Genomic DNA, 15,014 nt, shown 5'->3' on the forward strand with positions numbered 1-15,014 from the left:
TCTGTGACAAAAACTGGTCTTTTGGGAAACCTCTCCTGCTTTCCAGTGACAGAAGGGAACAATTTCACCTGAGAGAAACTGGAGAGCCTGGGGCAGCTGGCTCACAGCTGGGTTCCAGCCCAAGCTGGGTACGTCCAGGAGTGATGCACATCACATGTGCTGTCTCCTTACTGTGGCAGCTCTCGCCCTGCCCTGCTTGGTCCCCACGTTTTGCTGCTATGGCCTTAAGTTAAAGTAAACTAGGGAGATGGTTGCTGGCACTGTGGTGCCCCAAGACCCTGCAGAAATTCCTCTTCTGAGGCTGCCTCCTGTTGTGGAGAGAGCGGGCATCAAGGGGAGAAGGCTGGAGGGGGATCTGCTGTGCTTTAATTAACCGGTGTCCGTGTTACTGACAGAGCCAGCAAGCCAATGTGGCAGCGGCACAGGTGACCAAGGGTGTCGTGGTGATCAGGGGAGCCTTTGTTCTCTTGGTGTATTCTGCTGCCATCTGTTTACATGACTCGTAAAGTCTGAGCCTGATCTGGCTGTGTGTGTTTGAGCGTCTGCGTTTAGGACACAGCTGGAGTCGGTTTTTTCCATGTTGTCCTTTGTGGCTGCACTTTATTTATCCAATTTATTACTTTTGCATTTGTACTGACCTGGAATTTGATTTGCTTCTTACTGGGATGAGGTTTTTCTCCACAGGCTACAAGGCCGCACTTGTCTGCCTGGGACTGAAAAATATCCCTGACCCTCTGCATTTACCTGCAAATGAGGGCTTCAGTCCTCTGCCCTCCACCAGAGAGTCTGTCTCCTCAAGGCTTGGACAGAGCCCTGCCCAGACATCTTGGTTCCCAGCCTTGGCTCCCAGCTAGGCTTTCTGCTCTGGCAGGGTTAGCAGCAGATTTTCAGTGCTCGAAGTAATTACGAAAATCCCCTCTTTACCATGTACTTGGATGGTGGCCCCACTGATAATCCTAAATACAGGCAGCGGCAGCGTTGGGGGGAAGCATGTGGGTCAGTGTTCCTCTGGGACTGGAGCTGGAGATGGCCATGTTACTCTGTGTTTAATATAAATCAAAACATCCTATATATTTGGAAATTATAGACTTGGCTGTAACAGGTCTCCTCTCACCTGTAGTCATCCTCAAAGAGCAAGTTTCCCCTGTGAACATCTCTGAAAAGTAGTTGCTGGACAGAGAACAAGCCTCTAAGCTTTCGCCTGAAAAGCAAGCCCCAATTTTTTGACAAGTTCTAAGCAGTCTGGAGTGAAAACACAGCCGGTATTTTAGCAAGATCTGCTTTTCCAGTGGGGCTGCTGGAGAAGAGTGGATCGGGACTCCCTTTCCTTCCTCACTCCCAAGCCGGGAGGCTGACGTCTTTGTCTCCCCCCCAGATTTTCATGATCAATCTGAAGCGTCGGAAAGACAGGCGGGATCGGATGCTGCGGACTCTCTACGAGCAGGAGATTGCAGTCAAGATAGTGGAGGCTGTGGACAGCAAGTGAGTTTGGGCTGAGGTTACTGACGTTTGCAAAGAGTGGGTTGTGCGTAAGTGCTCAACGCCATCTCCTTGGATGCCCTGACCTCCCTTCTGTGGGGACGGGTGGGCTGAGGGGAGAGGTGAATACCACTTTTATTTACCTAGCAGCCTGGTTGGGGCAGTTTTGCTCCAGTTTCTTTCTTCTTTTGCAATTAGTCGGTCTCCGTGAGAGAACCCGGGCAGCGTGGTTCAGACTGAGATGAAAATCAGGTTAAAATCATACTGGTCTCTGTGAACTGTAACACTTGCACGCAGTTAAAAGGAGTCAGCAGTGAAAGTGTTTGAGAGCAATTATCTCCTGGGAGGATTTTCCATCCTGGTGCTACAAAGCCGTTGTGCTACATTGTCAACCCTGAAGCAGCCCTTTCCAAGCTTACTCTGAGCTGTGTTAAGACCTTTTCCTAATGAGAAATCAAGGCAGAAATTGTTGGTCCGGGAGTTGCAAGGAGATAGGAACCCACCTGCCATCTAGCGGTCTTTGAGACTTGGGTACCCATCAAGACCTCTTAGAAAAATAATCTAAGCCCAGCACCTGGCAAGTTGATGGTCCCACAAGAAGCTGTTGGCAGAGTTAAGGATATGATTTGTCAGCTTCATTTAGAAATGTAAATCAAGAAGTTAATTTGTCTGCGGGTTTTTGAGCGAAACAAGTGCAGGATTTCTCGAGATACATCTTTTCTCTGAACATCAGCAGCATTTCCCCTGTTGCGCCTGTGTCAGACTTGAATGTACTCCTTTTTAGAATGGTGGTCAATACTCTCTCTTTCGCAGAGCACTGAACACGAGTCAGCTCAAAGCTCTCAGCATCGATATGCTCCCGGGTTACCGGGACCCGTACTCCTCCCGACCGCTAACCAGGGGAGAGATCGGCTGCTTCCTTAGTCACTATTACATCTGGAAGGAGGTAAGGAGTTTGTGGATGTCTCGGGGCACAGCCAGTCCTAGGGCACAGCATCCGACACAATGCAGGTTTCTGGAAGCGTAGGATGGAGCTGTTTTCCTTGGTTTGTAGGGGATCATACAGAGGGGTTTTCTTGAAAGCAGTGTTCAGCTTTCTCGTCTCTGCTTTCCGTTTGCCAACAGCTCAGAGTGATTTTTATCAGAATAGTTTCCTGACGCTTTTTGCAAACCGTCCAATAGCCTGCTTGGAGCAGGTTTGCTTAGGAGAATGGCAAACAGGTTTTGAAAAACAAATGGAGTTTAAAAAAGAAAATAATCCCTTTTTTGTTGTTGTTTTGGGTTTTTTGTTTTTTTTTTTTTTTTTCTTCCCTTGTTCTGCATCTGGCCTGAAGCAAGTTCCAGTGACTCTGCCGGCTGTCTTTTTTTTTGCAACAAAGGGGTTTCTGAGCAGCGGCTGTGCAGCAAAGGCCTGCTGCACGTTCCTCGGAGGAGGCGGTGGCTGTGGTCATGCTGGGTGGTGGCTCCTGGGTTCCGGGTGCTGCAAGATCAGCGGGAGGGTTTTTCTGGGTTGCGGATGCTCCACCACAGGGCGTTTTCAGGCTGTTCTCCCTGGCTCTTGCAGTCTCTCCCAGCTGAGCTGTGAACCCGGGAGCGGTTCTCCAGCCTCCCCGCCTGCACGGTCTAGGGGGCAGTGCCAGGTCAGGATGACCCCAACAATTTCAGGGTGCGGGGAGCGGCCCACCTGCGCCGCCGCGATCACGGCTGAACCCTCTTGTTTCAGGTGGTGAACAGAGAACTGGAGAAGACGCTTGTCATCGAGGACGACGTGCGCTTTGAGCACCAGTTTAAAAGGAAGCTCGTGAAGCTGATGGATGACATCGAACAAGCCCAGCTAGACTGGGAGCTGATGTAAGTAGCCTCTGAGGCCTCTGGGAGCCCCTGGGCGCACAGGGGAGGTCAGCAGCACCCGCGGTGTCGGGACAGAGATGCAGGTTAATGCTGGGGCGCAGGGGAAGGCGGCCGAGACTTCTCGGTGGCTCTTCCCATCAGGACAGATGTGCCTTCTGGGGCAGGCTGGTGCTGGAATGCCCGCTGGGCACCAGCACTGCCCTTTGTGGGCAGCGTTGGCTGATCTCGGCGGTGTCTGGAGGATGCTGCTGTGACAGAGGAGCCGACGCAGCTCAGCCCTGAGGCTGGGATCGTGTCATCTTCGCTCCCTTACGAAGTCTTCCACAGCTATACCACCCGCTGGGTTAAGACTTGGATGTCTGGGGGTGGTGCAGGATAAGAAATCTGTGAGCCTGGTCAGGGGTTACTGCTTGGATTGATCCTTTGCCCTCCCCTGGTTGGCACGAACAGTCTTGTGGTCCTGATTGCTGCGGATTCGCTTTGATTCCAATTTCCTCGGTCTTTTCACCCTTTAAGCTACATTGGCCGGAAAAGGATGCAGGTGCAGGAGCCTGAGGAAGCGGTTCCCAATGTCATGAACCTGGTGGAAGCTGATTACTCGTACTGGACCCTGGGGTACGCAATCTCTTTCCAAGGGGCTCAGAAACTCATCGGAGCTGAGCCCTTCAGCAAGATGCTGCCCGTAGACGAATTTCTGCCAGTCATGTACAACAAGCACCCTGTGTGAGTAGGATGCCTTGGCTGCTGGGGGTGACGTGAGCTGGGTCTCGCTGAACCGACCTTAGGCCAGATTGTGGTGGTGCGTGTCACGTCTGTAGCCTGGCTGGTGGGGGACAGGGCTACTCCTTGTGATTTTTGGTTGTCTCCGGCAGAGCTCCTGACACAGGTCAAAGGAGGTGACAGACCTGCTGCCGAGGGGTTATTGTCCCTGCCTGGTGCGGGGTTTGTGGGCTGGTTCTGAGACACTTGGCCGCCTCTGGAACGGAGGCTTTGGTTGTGTAGGTTGTGTGTGGTTGTAAGGCACGTGCCTTTGGCTGTAGAGAGTCAGGCTCCACCCCGGGCAACTACCACCCACTCCCCGGGACCCCTTTGCTCAGTGGATTGGCTTGTACCCCACAGTTACAACAGGCAGTGGCGCTGAAGAGCGTTTGCTGTGACTGATGATTTTTCCCTCCTCTTTAGAGCGAAGTACATGGAGTACTATGAGTCCAGAGACTTGAAAGCCTTCTCAGCAGAACCCCTGCTTGTGTACCCCACCCACTACACAGGGCAGCCGGGCTACCTCAGCGACACAGAGACCTCGACAATCTGGGACAACGAGACCGTGTCAACGGACTGGGACAGAACACACTCCTGGAAATCCCGGCAGCAGGGCAAGATCCACAGCGATGCCCGGAACAAGGATGCCCTGCCTTCCCAGTCATCGCTCAACGCGCCGTCCTCCAGGGATGAGCTATGACTGCCCGCTTCCCCTGGGACTCTGTTGACAGCTGAACCTGCCGCACACTTTAGCTTTTCACCCTTGAAAGTTGTAGAGCAGCTCTTCGTGTGGTCTCCTTCCCACTGCCTCGAGTGGCAAAGCCACCGTGGGTGGGCCTGACGACGAACCAAGCCGCTTAGGACTGGGTGGGAGATGAAGGAGGAAAAAGACCCAAGTGTTCCAGACTGGCAGAAAAAAGGCAGCGATCTGAACAAAAGCCCTCGCAAGCTTTTGTTAAAAAACAGCCTTGAATGACGTCTTTCTACAGTTCCTCGTGTAGAACACTGTATTTATAAAGATTAATATATAGAGGTGTACAAGTGTTATACCTTTCTGGATAGCTGTAACTGGGCTGCTGTGTAACTGTCATTCCTTGTAGGTTTGTAGGTTTTTAGAACCCTGTTCACCTGAGAGAAACTGCGGGCAAGCGTTTGGGTGATTTGGTTTTGTTTTTCAAAGGGATCCCTGTCAGAATCAAGATGGTTTCCAAAAACGTTCAGCGCACTGGAGCAGCGCTCCTCTGTAGTGCCTTCTCCCTCATCACACTTCTGTAGAAAACTGCCGCTGGCTTCCCCTCTGCAAATTTCAAAACTTGCTAGATCCCACCTGAACAGGCCTCCCAGTCCAGAACTGATGTCTTGGCCTGTGTAAAATCTTGGAAGCTATCAGGTTGCTGGGTTTATTTGTCTCTGCACTGCCTGAAGGGAACACAGGCGGAGTTAGTCTGTGTGATGTCCTGCTTCACCCCTTGCCTCAGTTTATTCCTTGGGCAAAATAAAGCCCGACAACCTTTTTGCAGGCCTGTTTAATTAGGCCATAAAACCAAGTGTAAGACTTCTAGGAACTTCAAAAGTTCTGTTGTGAAGTGCTTGACACTATCTTTATAAAAACAAAACCACCTACAGAAACGTTAGTGTTCTCGACAGCCGTGGTTGATAGAATTGCGCGTTACAGGACGGAAAGGCAACTTGCCTTGATATTTTTTCATGTGAGGAGCAAACTTGTCTTTATTTTTGGATGAGTTCTGATGTACTTGCTGTTGGCTAATATGTCAGCAGAGCATGGTGTTTGTTTTTGTGTTGTTTTTTTTTTTTAAATGTTTCTCAGAGGCCAGGTGATCACGGACTATGCTGCTAAGGTTTAGCCGGCGCAGACCTCAAGCTGCAGGCTGCTGGTGCGGGGGGAGGACGCCCTCCTGGGCTTGCAATCTAGAGACTCACCTCCTGGCTGCCGTAGTGTCGAGTTGGTGTGGCTGGTTGTTAAATTTTGGGTTGTTTTTAACAATTACTGATCAATGTTGTGCTTTCTGCTAAAGAAGACATGTTATTACCTGTCAGCCGGTCTGATAATACATAGAACCTGGTGCAAGATGAGCCCTGTGTGTAGTCTTCATTGGGTGGGAGTAGCCAGGGAGGGCCAGCTCAAGAGTTTTCCAGGCTGTGTCACTCCACCTGGGACTCCCTGGCCGTATGGACGTGCCTGTTGTGCAGCTACCGCCTGGAAGCCGTGTTCCTTCTGCTCTCCGGGCTGGAGCAGGTGCCCGCGGGATGCGGTGAGTATGGGGAGCGGGTCTGCCACGGGCCACCGCGCGCAGCCTGGGCCCTCCCGCTCGCCCTCTGACAAGCCCTCTCCTTTCCTCCTCAGGCCTTGCTTTAGGAGTGGCAAGTCTGACCGGTTTGAAGCACGACGGCAGGCCCGGAGATGCTGCTGAGGAGCGTGGTGTGGCCGTCAGCAGCCGGACTTCGGTGAACTGGTGAGCACCCCGCACACTGTCAGGTGGCGCTGGGGGTACCGGGACCGGCGCCGGCATCTGGCTCTGGCGGAGCCGCGGGGCTGAGCCAGCGCTGGGGGGGGTGAGTCCCTGCGGCCGGGGGTCACTTCTCTGCTCTGACACTGTGGTTGCCCCTTCACAGAAAGGCTCGTTAGGGTTACGCTGTGCTCATATACATCACCGCTGCGTCTCTCTGCCACCCTCATTTGCTTTTTGTTCTGTGAAAGGCCCGTTTCTGTGTCTGAGAGAGGCCGCTCTTTCCCCCCGCCATGGGAGCCATTTACCTGTGTCAGCAAGAGCTCTGGTTTTTCCAGCCCTTCCTCCTCCGGCCTTTCGTGACCCTGCCGAAGCGGTTTCTCCACCAACACCGTGGCTGAACACGACCCTGGTGCTCCCCAGGGCACGCCGGGCTCGGGGTGGGGATGGGGGCTGTGGCACAGCCTCGCCGCCCCCGCTGCGGGCGCTGCCCCGGGGGGGGCAGCGAGCATCGCTGCACTGGCCCTGAAGGAAATACAGCAGGGATTTATTTTAATCTTTTTTTTAAAAAAAAGTCTCTGCATCACCTGCCCGGCCTTTGTGTTGGTGGCCCAGGGCTACCCCAGCCTTACAGCCGGCCCGGGGGGGGACCACTGCTCCTCGGCTGGCTCCCGCCCTCGCTCGGGAAACGATGCCGGCCGTGGGGCTGGATGCTGGCCGTGGGGCTGGATGCTGGCTGTGGGCTGGATGCTGGCCGTGGCTGGATGCTGGCCGTGGGGCTGGTTCGGATGCTCGGGGAGGCTGGGTTCTCTTTAGCTTTGCTTTCCTTAAGTAGAGCAGTAGCCGTTTATTACAGACATTGACAACAGCACGGGGGTTGCTTGGGTTTTTGTTTTGTTTTTTTTTTTTTTTTTTTTCTCTGTGTGTGTTTTTTTCTTGTAGTTGACTCTGGGAGTGAGAGGTACAAGGGGTTTGGTGGCAATTTCAGGGGAGGAGGGAAACAAATTAAGAATAAAAATGAATGCAATTAAATGAATGTGTCCACTGCAGAGCAGACACGGTCTCAGTCTAGCTCATTCTTTCACCTATATGCATGTGTGTTTGTGTATATACATACACAGGTTTCTATTTATTTACACATGCAGGCTGTGGTGGATGGCCAGCAGTTCTACCTGCTATGACCAGTGCTGTTTTTCCCTGTCTGGGTTTTCAGTTCCTTGGCAGGTGCTTGCCCAGGCTTTGCCCTGGCCAGAATTAACTCTGTTTTGGAAAAGTAGGAGCCAGTTGAAACACTCCTGTGTTTTTCCTGATATTTTTCCACTTTCCATGTACTTACTTACTTTTTTTTTGGGACTCCTCTACTGGGCTTCAAAACCGAGCACAGGTAGGAGCACCAGTTTGAACCAGCCTCCCAGCTCCGGCTGAGGGGGCTGTTTGCCAGGCTGCTTCGTGAACCACAGAGTGCTGCTTTTCTCCTTTTCTTTCTTCTCCCTTTTCCCCCCTCATTTTGGGGTCTCAGCTGTGGAGTATCAGAGCTAAGCCCCAGGAGCCCACAGCTGATGGAAGAAACACCCAGCAGTGCCTCCCACCGTGAGTGTGGGGACGGACCAGTGGAAGCTAGGAACAGGTTTTACAAAGTGCAGGTAGCACACCAGCTGGAAAAGCAGCGTGTTCACAAGAAAGTTTGCGGTGACAGGCCCTAAAAATGATTAGCTGCAATAAGGCTGTAACCTAACAAACAACTCTGTCTTTGCTTTTGTTTAAGAAAGGAAAAGTGCTGTTGTACGCTCAGTATGGCAATATGAAATTTCTCGTTCACAAATAGATTCTATTTATCCTGAGGGAAATCGAGTAAGGTTGGGTTGTTCTATTCTGTCTCCCAAGGTAGTTTAAGTAGGGGAGGGGGGAAAAAAAAAAAAATGAAAAGCAGGAGGCAGCTTACATTCAGGGTCATCTTTCTTTTGCCTTTGTGACTGTAACAGGAGAGGCCCTTCAGTGACAAAGGCAACTGCCGCGGTTCAGGGACTCACAGTGTGACTTTCAGCAGCTGTAGGAGTCTCCCAGTGCTGGGAGCTGGGACTTGGGCAGCGCCAGCCTGGCTGAGGGGAGGCGGGACTGTGCTAGGAGGTGGAAGCAGCAGCCCTGATGTCAACACCAAACATTTGTATTGTGTGCAGGGGGGAAAAACCCAACAAGCTAATGCTGTGAGGCCAGGAGGAAAAAACACCATGATGGCAACAAGGAGGAAAAGATAGAAACACTCAATATTTTTTTTTTTATATTAACTTGCTGCAGAAATCATTCAGTGACCCAAAAGAGAATGATTTCATGAAGAAGTTGTAAAATTTGCGTATAATCTAAGGTACCCAGTTAGCTAGAACAGAAATTGTATAGGTAGATTAAGGCAAATCACATCCAAATATGGATTAATGAATCTTTATTAAGGTAAGAGAGCAAATGCAGCGCTGGGGTGGCCGAGGAGTCGCAGCTCCGTCCAGGCTCACCAAATTGTTTAAGTTTCAAACCCCCTTTTATCCACACAGCTGCCGGTTTCAACACCTTGGGCACACCTCCTGGCTTCTACAATCTTATCTTCTTCTTTCTTCAGTCTTGTGGTCACTTACACCTTGTCCTTCAAGTCTGGGCCAATTTGCAGCTCCTTTGTCTTTTATGGCTCTCAGTGGTTTCAGTTCCTCTCTTATCTCAAGGACAAGGGATACCAGAGATGGCCCATTCTGTTCTTTCTCATTCCATTGCAAAGGAGTTGCCACCCTTTGATATGGACCATTTGGTGAGCATCCCAAGGAGGGGGGGCTGTTGGGTTGGTGTTTCCTCAGATCAATTCCCCCCTTTTCTTTACTACTGGGAAAAGTCTTTTACTTTTCGTAAAATTTGTACAACAGAAATCATTAAACTGCAAGCTCAAAAAATAGCGCAAAATATTGCATCACAAGGGCAGGTTGGTGTGCACGACTAGTGCCCTGGGGTGGCCTTTGCTTTGCTGACGTTTACCTGTAGCTCTCCACAAGCTCGTTGCACTCCCGCAGCGCGCGGCTGCAGGACGCGGGGCTGGGGGGGAGCTGCTGCCCCTCCCCGGGTAACGCGGGTGAGAGAGTGGGTTGCTTGGCAGCTGCTGAAGCAGCACAGCAGCTGTCCTCCTAAAAACTTGGGAGGAATTAAAAAGCAAAGGCATGACAGTAGAGTAAAACAACGTTTAGGAAGGTTGCAGGCTGAAGGGTTACAGCTGAAATGTGGTGCTTCGAGTTGTCTGGGTGGCAGGGGAGAGGAGCAGTGGGGGCTGGGAGTGGGGAAGGTTAAAACAGTAACAGTGATGAGGTCGGGAGAGAGGGGCGGTGAGGGAAGTGAAGAGGTGTGAGGTGTAAAAAGACCCACAACTGACATGCAGTAATAAAGTCTGAGAGAAGAAAATAGATTAACTCCAGGCAAATATTAGTGGAAAAACGTTTATATACTTATTGGATAAAGATTACAAGTAAGCAATTAAAAAAAATACAATCTTTTTCATATATAACCTTTTGAAGAGTGTAATTTTAAAGTCAAGAACATTCACTTTTCAGTTTTACGCAGACATGCAACCTCAGAGTGAGCAATACTATGTTTTACAACCATAGAAACATCAATTCGTGCTTACACTGAAATACAAGGAAAACTTAACTTCTAGGGTAATCTTGCTCTAACTCTGGGCAAAGGTTAAGGCTCAGGTACAAACTCACCACCTTCACCCTCTCAACAGGAACACGGTGGGAGTTCTTAAACTGTTCAGACTAAGACCTGCATGGTGCTACTTGTAAACAGAGGTGATAAATCTTCACGTAGTGTAGAACATGGCACAACCCAGCACTGTTTGTGCCATGAGTTTATCGCCAATCGTTACTGTCACCTGAGCCCAGTTTTCAAAATTTGGGCTACAGAACTGGTGGGAAAGACCCAGGCTCGTATAAAATTCAGTATTTGAGTTTAACCAATAGTAATGTGTCTCAAAGAGAGCCTGTTCAGTAAAAGCTGCCAATGTCCCACTTATGGCTTTTTAAAATCAAATCTCTAACTATTCTTTCAAGGAAGGCTGTGTTCCGGGAAGAGACTCAAGACTTGCTATTTGAAGTTTCACAGAGAACAGATGATTAAATTCCAGCTGAATTCTTCCTTCCAGCTGAAAGGATGTACCATGTCAGGAAATTCATTTAGTAGAAGTATATAAAGAGCAAGGGAGGTGCCTGTAGATTATGCATAATAATGCTACAAGTATATAAAAATCTCTGGTTGTTTGGGATAATGCTTAAAACCCGGCTACCTCCTCTCAATACGCACGTTTAAAACAGAAGGTCGTGTAGTTGCCCCTCGTGAATGAAAACGGTGAGTTAAAAGTTCTGCTCTTGAAGAGTGATTGCACATTACAAAGAGGTACATCAGTCACTTCAGAGTACATGCAAAAGGCATCGATTTCTGTTCAATGGGTTAGCAAAGGAAAAGAAGAACCACCCTGTAGTGGCATTAAGACAAGACCTAAATCCAGACAAGTAGTGTTTGGTTGCCTTGTTCATGAACAAACCACGACATTCATCCAAAAGCAAGTGCAGTCCATTCTTTTAAAAGAAGTTCTTTGGAAAAAAAATCCAAAATAGGTAATTTTCTGGTGTGGAACAAGTGCAAAAAGAAGTTTTCCAGCTGTGTGAAAGCAATACACCCACGGGCAGTTGCTGCCGTCTCCAGCGCTGAGCGTTTTGGGGATGTACCCGCCCTGCTTTTGGGTGGAGGCAAATCCCTCCTGGAGGCAGCAACTGCTCGTGGCACTCGGCTCACCCACACCTCCTGCAAACTAGTGCTCCCGTCGAGCTGGAGCAGGCTGGGACCCCCTCCTTGGTTCAGGCAGAGTTGTACTGAGACTTGTCCAGTTTTATAAAAATAAATTTAGACCTTCTTCTTCTGTGTAATACTGGCACAAAGGAAAATGTTTTCTCACAAAAAGAGCTGGCTTGTATGGTGTTCTTAAAACAAATGTTGCAGTCCTGTTTTCCCCTCTAACGGGGGCTTTCACATTCCTAGGCTAATGTGCAAAACAAAAAAAAAAAAAAATGAAGAAAAAGAAAAAATTCCAGTCTGTACTGTCCATATCCAGCTTCAAGGGAGGAAAGCCATATCTCTGGTTGTAGGTCTACCTTTGAATTTCAGCCTCAAATATTTTCCAAGTTGAATACTGACGCGTTCATCTGCTGTGATTCTATAATACTGGATGGTTGCAAAGGTAGCCCTCCAACCAGTTCTCCCCGTGGCCTCGTCTCCCTCACAGTGTGATTTTGCTGGGCTGGTCGCTCCGGCACCCCTGTTTGGCAGTTCTGGGGAACGTCAGGCTGGACCAGCTCCTCATTTTCACCTGCTTGTTGACCGAAGATTTTTTCCGCAGGAGGAAATTGAAGCTCACGCGGCTGTTCATGGCGTAGAACACGTTGGCGTTGCTCGGGATCACCAGTTCTGCAAAAGAGGGACCAGAGCCTTTTGCAGAGTGGATTTGCAGCCCTGCCCGTGGCGGCCGGCGTGCGCGCAGCCAGGCACCGCTGGGCCCCGGCTCCTTGCCCTGCTGCTGCCTCCTCGGGCAAAGCCCGCAGCGAGGGGTGCCCACGGCAGCCGTCCTGCAAAAACGGGGCGGCAGGCCCGCAGAGGGGAGGAGGAAGGCGGCCAAACCCAGCCCACCCCTCCAGCCTGGCGGGAGGAGGCTGTGCCGAAAGCCCCGGCGCTTGCCCGGCCCGAGGGCTCGGCGGGCGCCCTGCACGCCCGGAGCTCTGCCAGGGAGCTCTGCCTCGGTAAAGCCGCCTGCTGACAGCCCGGGATAAACCGTCCCCGCGCCCCAGTTAGCGAGGGGGGGGATTCGCACTGGCGGCTGGGACAGCACGGCCGCGGCCTTTGGAAACGTCGCTTCACATTTTACTCTTCCCTTCCGAATCCAGCAGAACTTTTCCAGCAGCAGCAGAACTCTGCTTCCCTACCTTTGTCCCGAGAGATGACTTGTACAAGCTCATAATCCTCAGCCGTGTCAGATTCCAGGTTGTGCTTCGCCATAGCTCTCTGGATGACAGCCGGAGTTTTCTCTTGGTTAGTTATCTGGAAAGTTTTGAGGAGAGATTCTGCTTATTTTCTCTGTGTAATGATTTCATAATTAGCAAAGGCCTGCCTCCCTGTGGACCGCTTGGTCTTGGAAAAGATTTCAGAGAACTGAAAAAAGATGATGGGTCAGTAAGGTAGTAGTAGGTACTGCTAGATACTGAAACATGGTATTATGTGACATGTGGTGGTCCTGGTTTTTTAATTCGTGACAACAGATACTGTACTAGAAGAGACAGCAGTAAATCACAGCGTCTGCTCTCCTGAGCAAACACTTCAAGAGGTGAGACGTTGCCCTCACTAGCCATAAAAGCCCACATAAATAGCTGCCCCATCTGTTGTTTGCAGACGTCCATTAATCTGCAGTCTCCCTTGCTAAATACTTTCTTTGACATCCTGCAAAGATATTTGGCCTTGCAACCGGGATTGCTGTCTGCTGTGGAAGTGCTGTGCATCCGGCGCAGACACAGGGCTCCCTCCCTCCCTCCCTCCCTCCCTCCCTCCCGAGCCTTACGCAGTCAGAAGGAAGATTTGCCTTGCCAGTAGCCGAACCTGTCAGGCCCTCGGGGCACGGCTCTTTGTCATTTGGGGAGGTGAGAGCATTCAAATCAGAAGGTAGCTAGCTAACCGTGCTAAGAACTACCCCGCCGTGTGTCTGTTCCCCCCAGGCCCCGGCGGACCCGAGGTGTTGGAGTGTCCCTCGGGTGTTGGCAGAGCTGGCGTGCCGGGATCCCTCCCGGGACCAGCATCCAGGGAAGCACCTGAGCACTGGTTGCTGCTGGTCTGACAACCTTGGCCGCAGGGAGAGGCTGCGCGATTAAAGGGCTTGTCAGCTTCCTCCTGTACAGCTCCCTGTTTCCAGAAACCAGCTCCTAGGGAAAGTTTCTCCAGGGAAAAAAACCTGGCACGTGGCATCTTGTGTCAAAACCCACGCACAAGTTCTGAGCTAGAGAAAAAGCAGCTAGTGCTGGCAGAAGGGCAGGAGCCGCAAAGCCTGCACTTGATCAGAATACTTCACTTAGAAATTTTTGATAAAATCCGGGCTTTAATTTCAAGACCAGAAACTTCCACAAAGCTGCTGTTTTCAAACCTCTCCTTCATACCACAGCTCCACAGATTTTGAATTGTAACGGTTGGTCATTTTCTCTTTTAAGCCGGGTTGGATCAGGCAGCTCAGTGAATAGGTGTTTTCCAAAGTAAAAGCCCCATTTGTTTAAGTCACCCTGGTTGAAAACATCACCAACGATAACAGCACGTTGCTGTTCCGCACCACTCACCAGGATGCTCTTGTAGATATTGTCGTTGTTGTTTTCCGTGCTGATCCGGATGACGCACGTATCTTCCTTCTGCTGGTTGTCAACAGGAGGCAGCACTTGTGAGAGAATGGGCGGCGCGGAGACAGAGCGCTTGTCGGAGCACTTGTCGGAGCAATTATCGCAGAACTTGTCTGAGCGCTTGTCGGAGCGCTTGTTATTGGAGGAGAGTGAGGGAGAGGATTGAACTGGAGATGACACCCCCGAGGAAGATGTGTCAATGGAATAAGTGCAGGAGGAGGAGGAGGAGGGGAGGGAGAAGATGGAGGAGAAAGAGGAAGAGGGTTCTTCAGGGAGCTGCACAACAGAAAGAAAGAAAAACACCGTCATAACCTGGACATCTTGTATGTCTGCGTGTGTCGTTCTGGAGGAAGAACTTGAGACAGCAGAAGGCCTATGCAAAACCTCAGTCATCTGCGCTCTGGCCAGCAGGCTGGCAGTGGTATTCCTTGCCTCCAGAAAAAGTGAACTGCACCCGATTAATTTCCCCATTTTCATGAAAACTTATTTCCAACTCGGTGTGGCGGACAGGGTGCGCTGCTTGCTCGGGCTCTCAGTGAGAGCAGGCCAGGAGATGGCAGCACGTAGATGCTGTGGGCGACTGGGGGGTCACAGCTCCGGGTGGGAATGAGCCTTTACACGAGTGAAAATACACACGCGCCTCCCTGCCTGCCACTTCTTGAATGTTCTTTCCTCATTGGGAACTGCCCCCTTCCTTCCCCCGCTGCTCTGGGGTTTGCCTTTCTCCTCATCTGCCTTGCTCAGACACTGCTGAGAGGATCTTCCCTCTCCATCTTGCATATCAAAACCACCCTAACAACTGCTCCTGCTAAACAGCTGAAATGATTTATGGATGTCCGTCTGGAACCTCATCCTTTCTTTGGCTTAAGAACATTTGGTACAATTTAATTTAAAATATCCATCAGCTAAACCCCAATGTGACACTTCAGCAAAACATCCCTGAAAAGGGCTTCAATCAACGCAGTTAACGGAATTTAGTTCAGGAGGGAAGAGTCTGTAGGAAAGA

General features: G+C 50.7%; 2 protein-coding genes across 8 annotated transcripts in view; one reads left to right on the plus strand and one right to left on the minus strand.

Moving 5' to 3' along the window:
• COLGALT2 (collagen beta(1-O)galactosyltransferase 2) overlaps window positions 1-6,183 on the plus strand; it is a 54,827-nt gene extending 48,644 nt beyond the window's left edge. The window contains exons 8-12 of one of the 2 annotated variants that reach the window (XM_042784139.1): window positions 1,376-1,482; window positions 2,293-2,425; window positions 3,203-3,330; window positions 3,847-3,945; window positions 4,513-6,183. In XM_042784139.1, the coding sequence (XP_042640073.1) occupies window positions 1,376-1,482; window positions 2,293-2,425; window positions 3,203-3,330; window positions 3,847-3,945; window positions 4,513-4,789 (744 nt within the window). In that variant the 3' untranslated portion in view covers window positions 4,790-6,183. Of the gene's footprint in view, window positions 1-1,375; window positions 1,483-2,292; window positions 2,426-3,202; window positions 3,331-3,846; window positions 4,054-4,512 lie in introns of both variants that reach the window. The other variant, XM_042784131.1, reaches the window with a different exon arrangement.
• A 3,822-nt stretch (window positions 6,184-10,005) lies between these two features.
• The window catches only part of RGL1 (ral guanine nucleotide dissociation stimulator like 1), a 110,559-nt gene continuing 105,550 nt past the window's right edge, over window positions 10,006-15,014 (minus strand). For 5 of the 6 annotated variants that reach the window (XM_042784098.1, XM_042784094.1, XM_042784120.1 and 2 more), the window contains 3 exons: window positions 13,952-14,284; window positions 12,560-12,674; window positions 10,006-12,047 (listed from right to left, as the gene is read on the minus strand). In XM_042784098.1, coding sequence (XP_042640032.1) covers window positions 11,860-12,047; window positions 12,560-12,674; window positions 13,952-14,284 — 636 coding nt within the window. In that variant the 3' untranslated portion in view covers window positions 10,006-11,859. Of the gene's footprint in view, window positions 12,048-12,559; window positions 12,675-13,951; window positions 14,285-15,014 lie in introns of those variants that run through there. The other variant, XM_042784118.1, reaches the window with a different exon arrangement.

This window comes from Tyto alba, unplaced genomic scaffold (assembly GCF_018691265.1).
Source record: "Tyto alba isolate M040663 unplaced genomic scaffold, T.alba_DEE_v4.0 Super-Scaffold_1000006, whole genome shotgun sequence".
Lineage (NCBI taxonomy): Eukaryota > Metazoa > Chordata > Aves > Strigiformes > Tytonidae > Tyto > Tyto alba.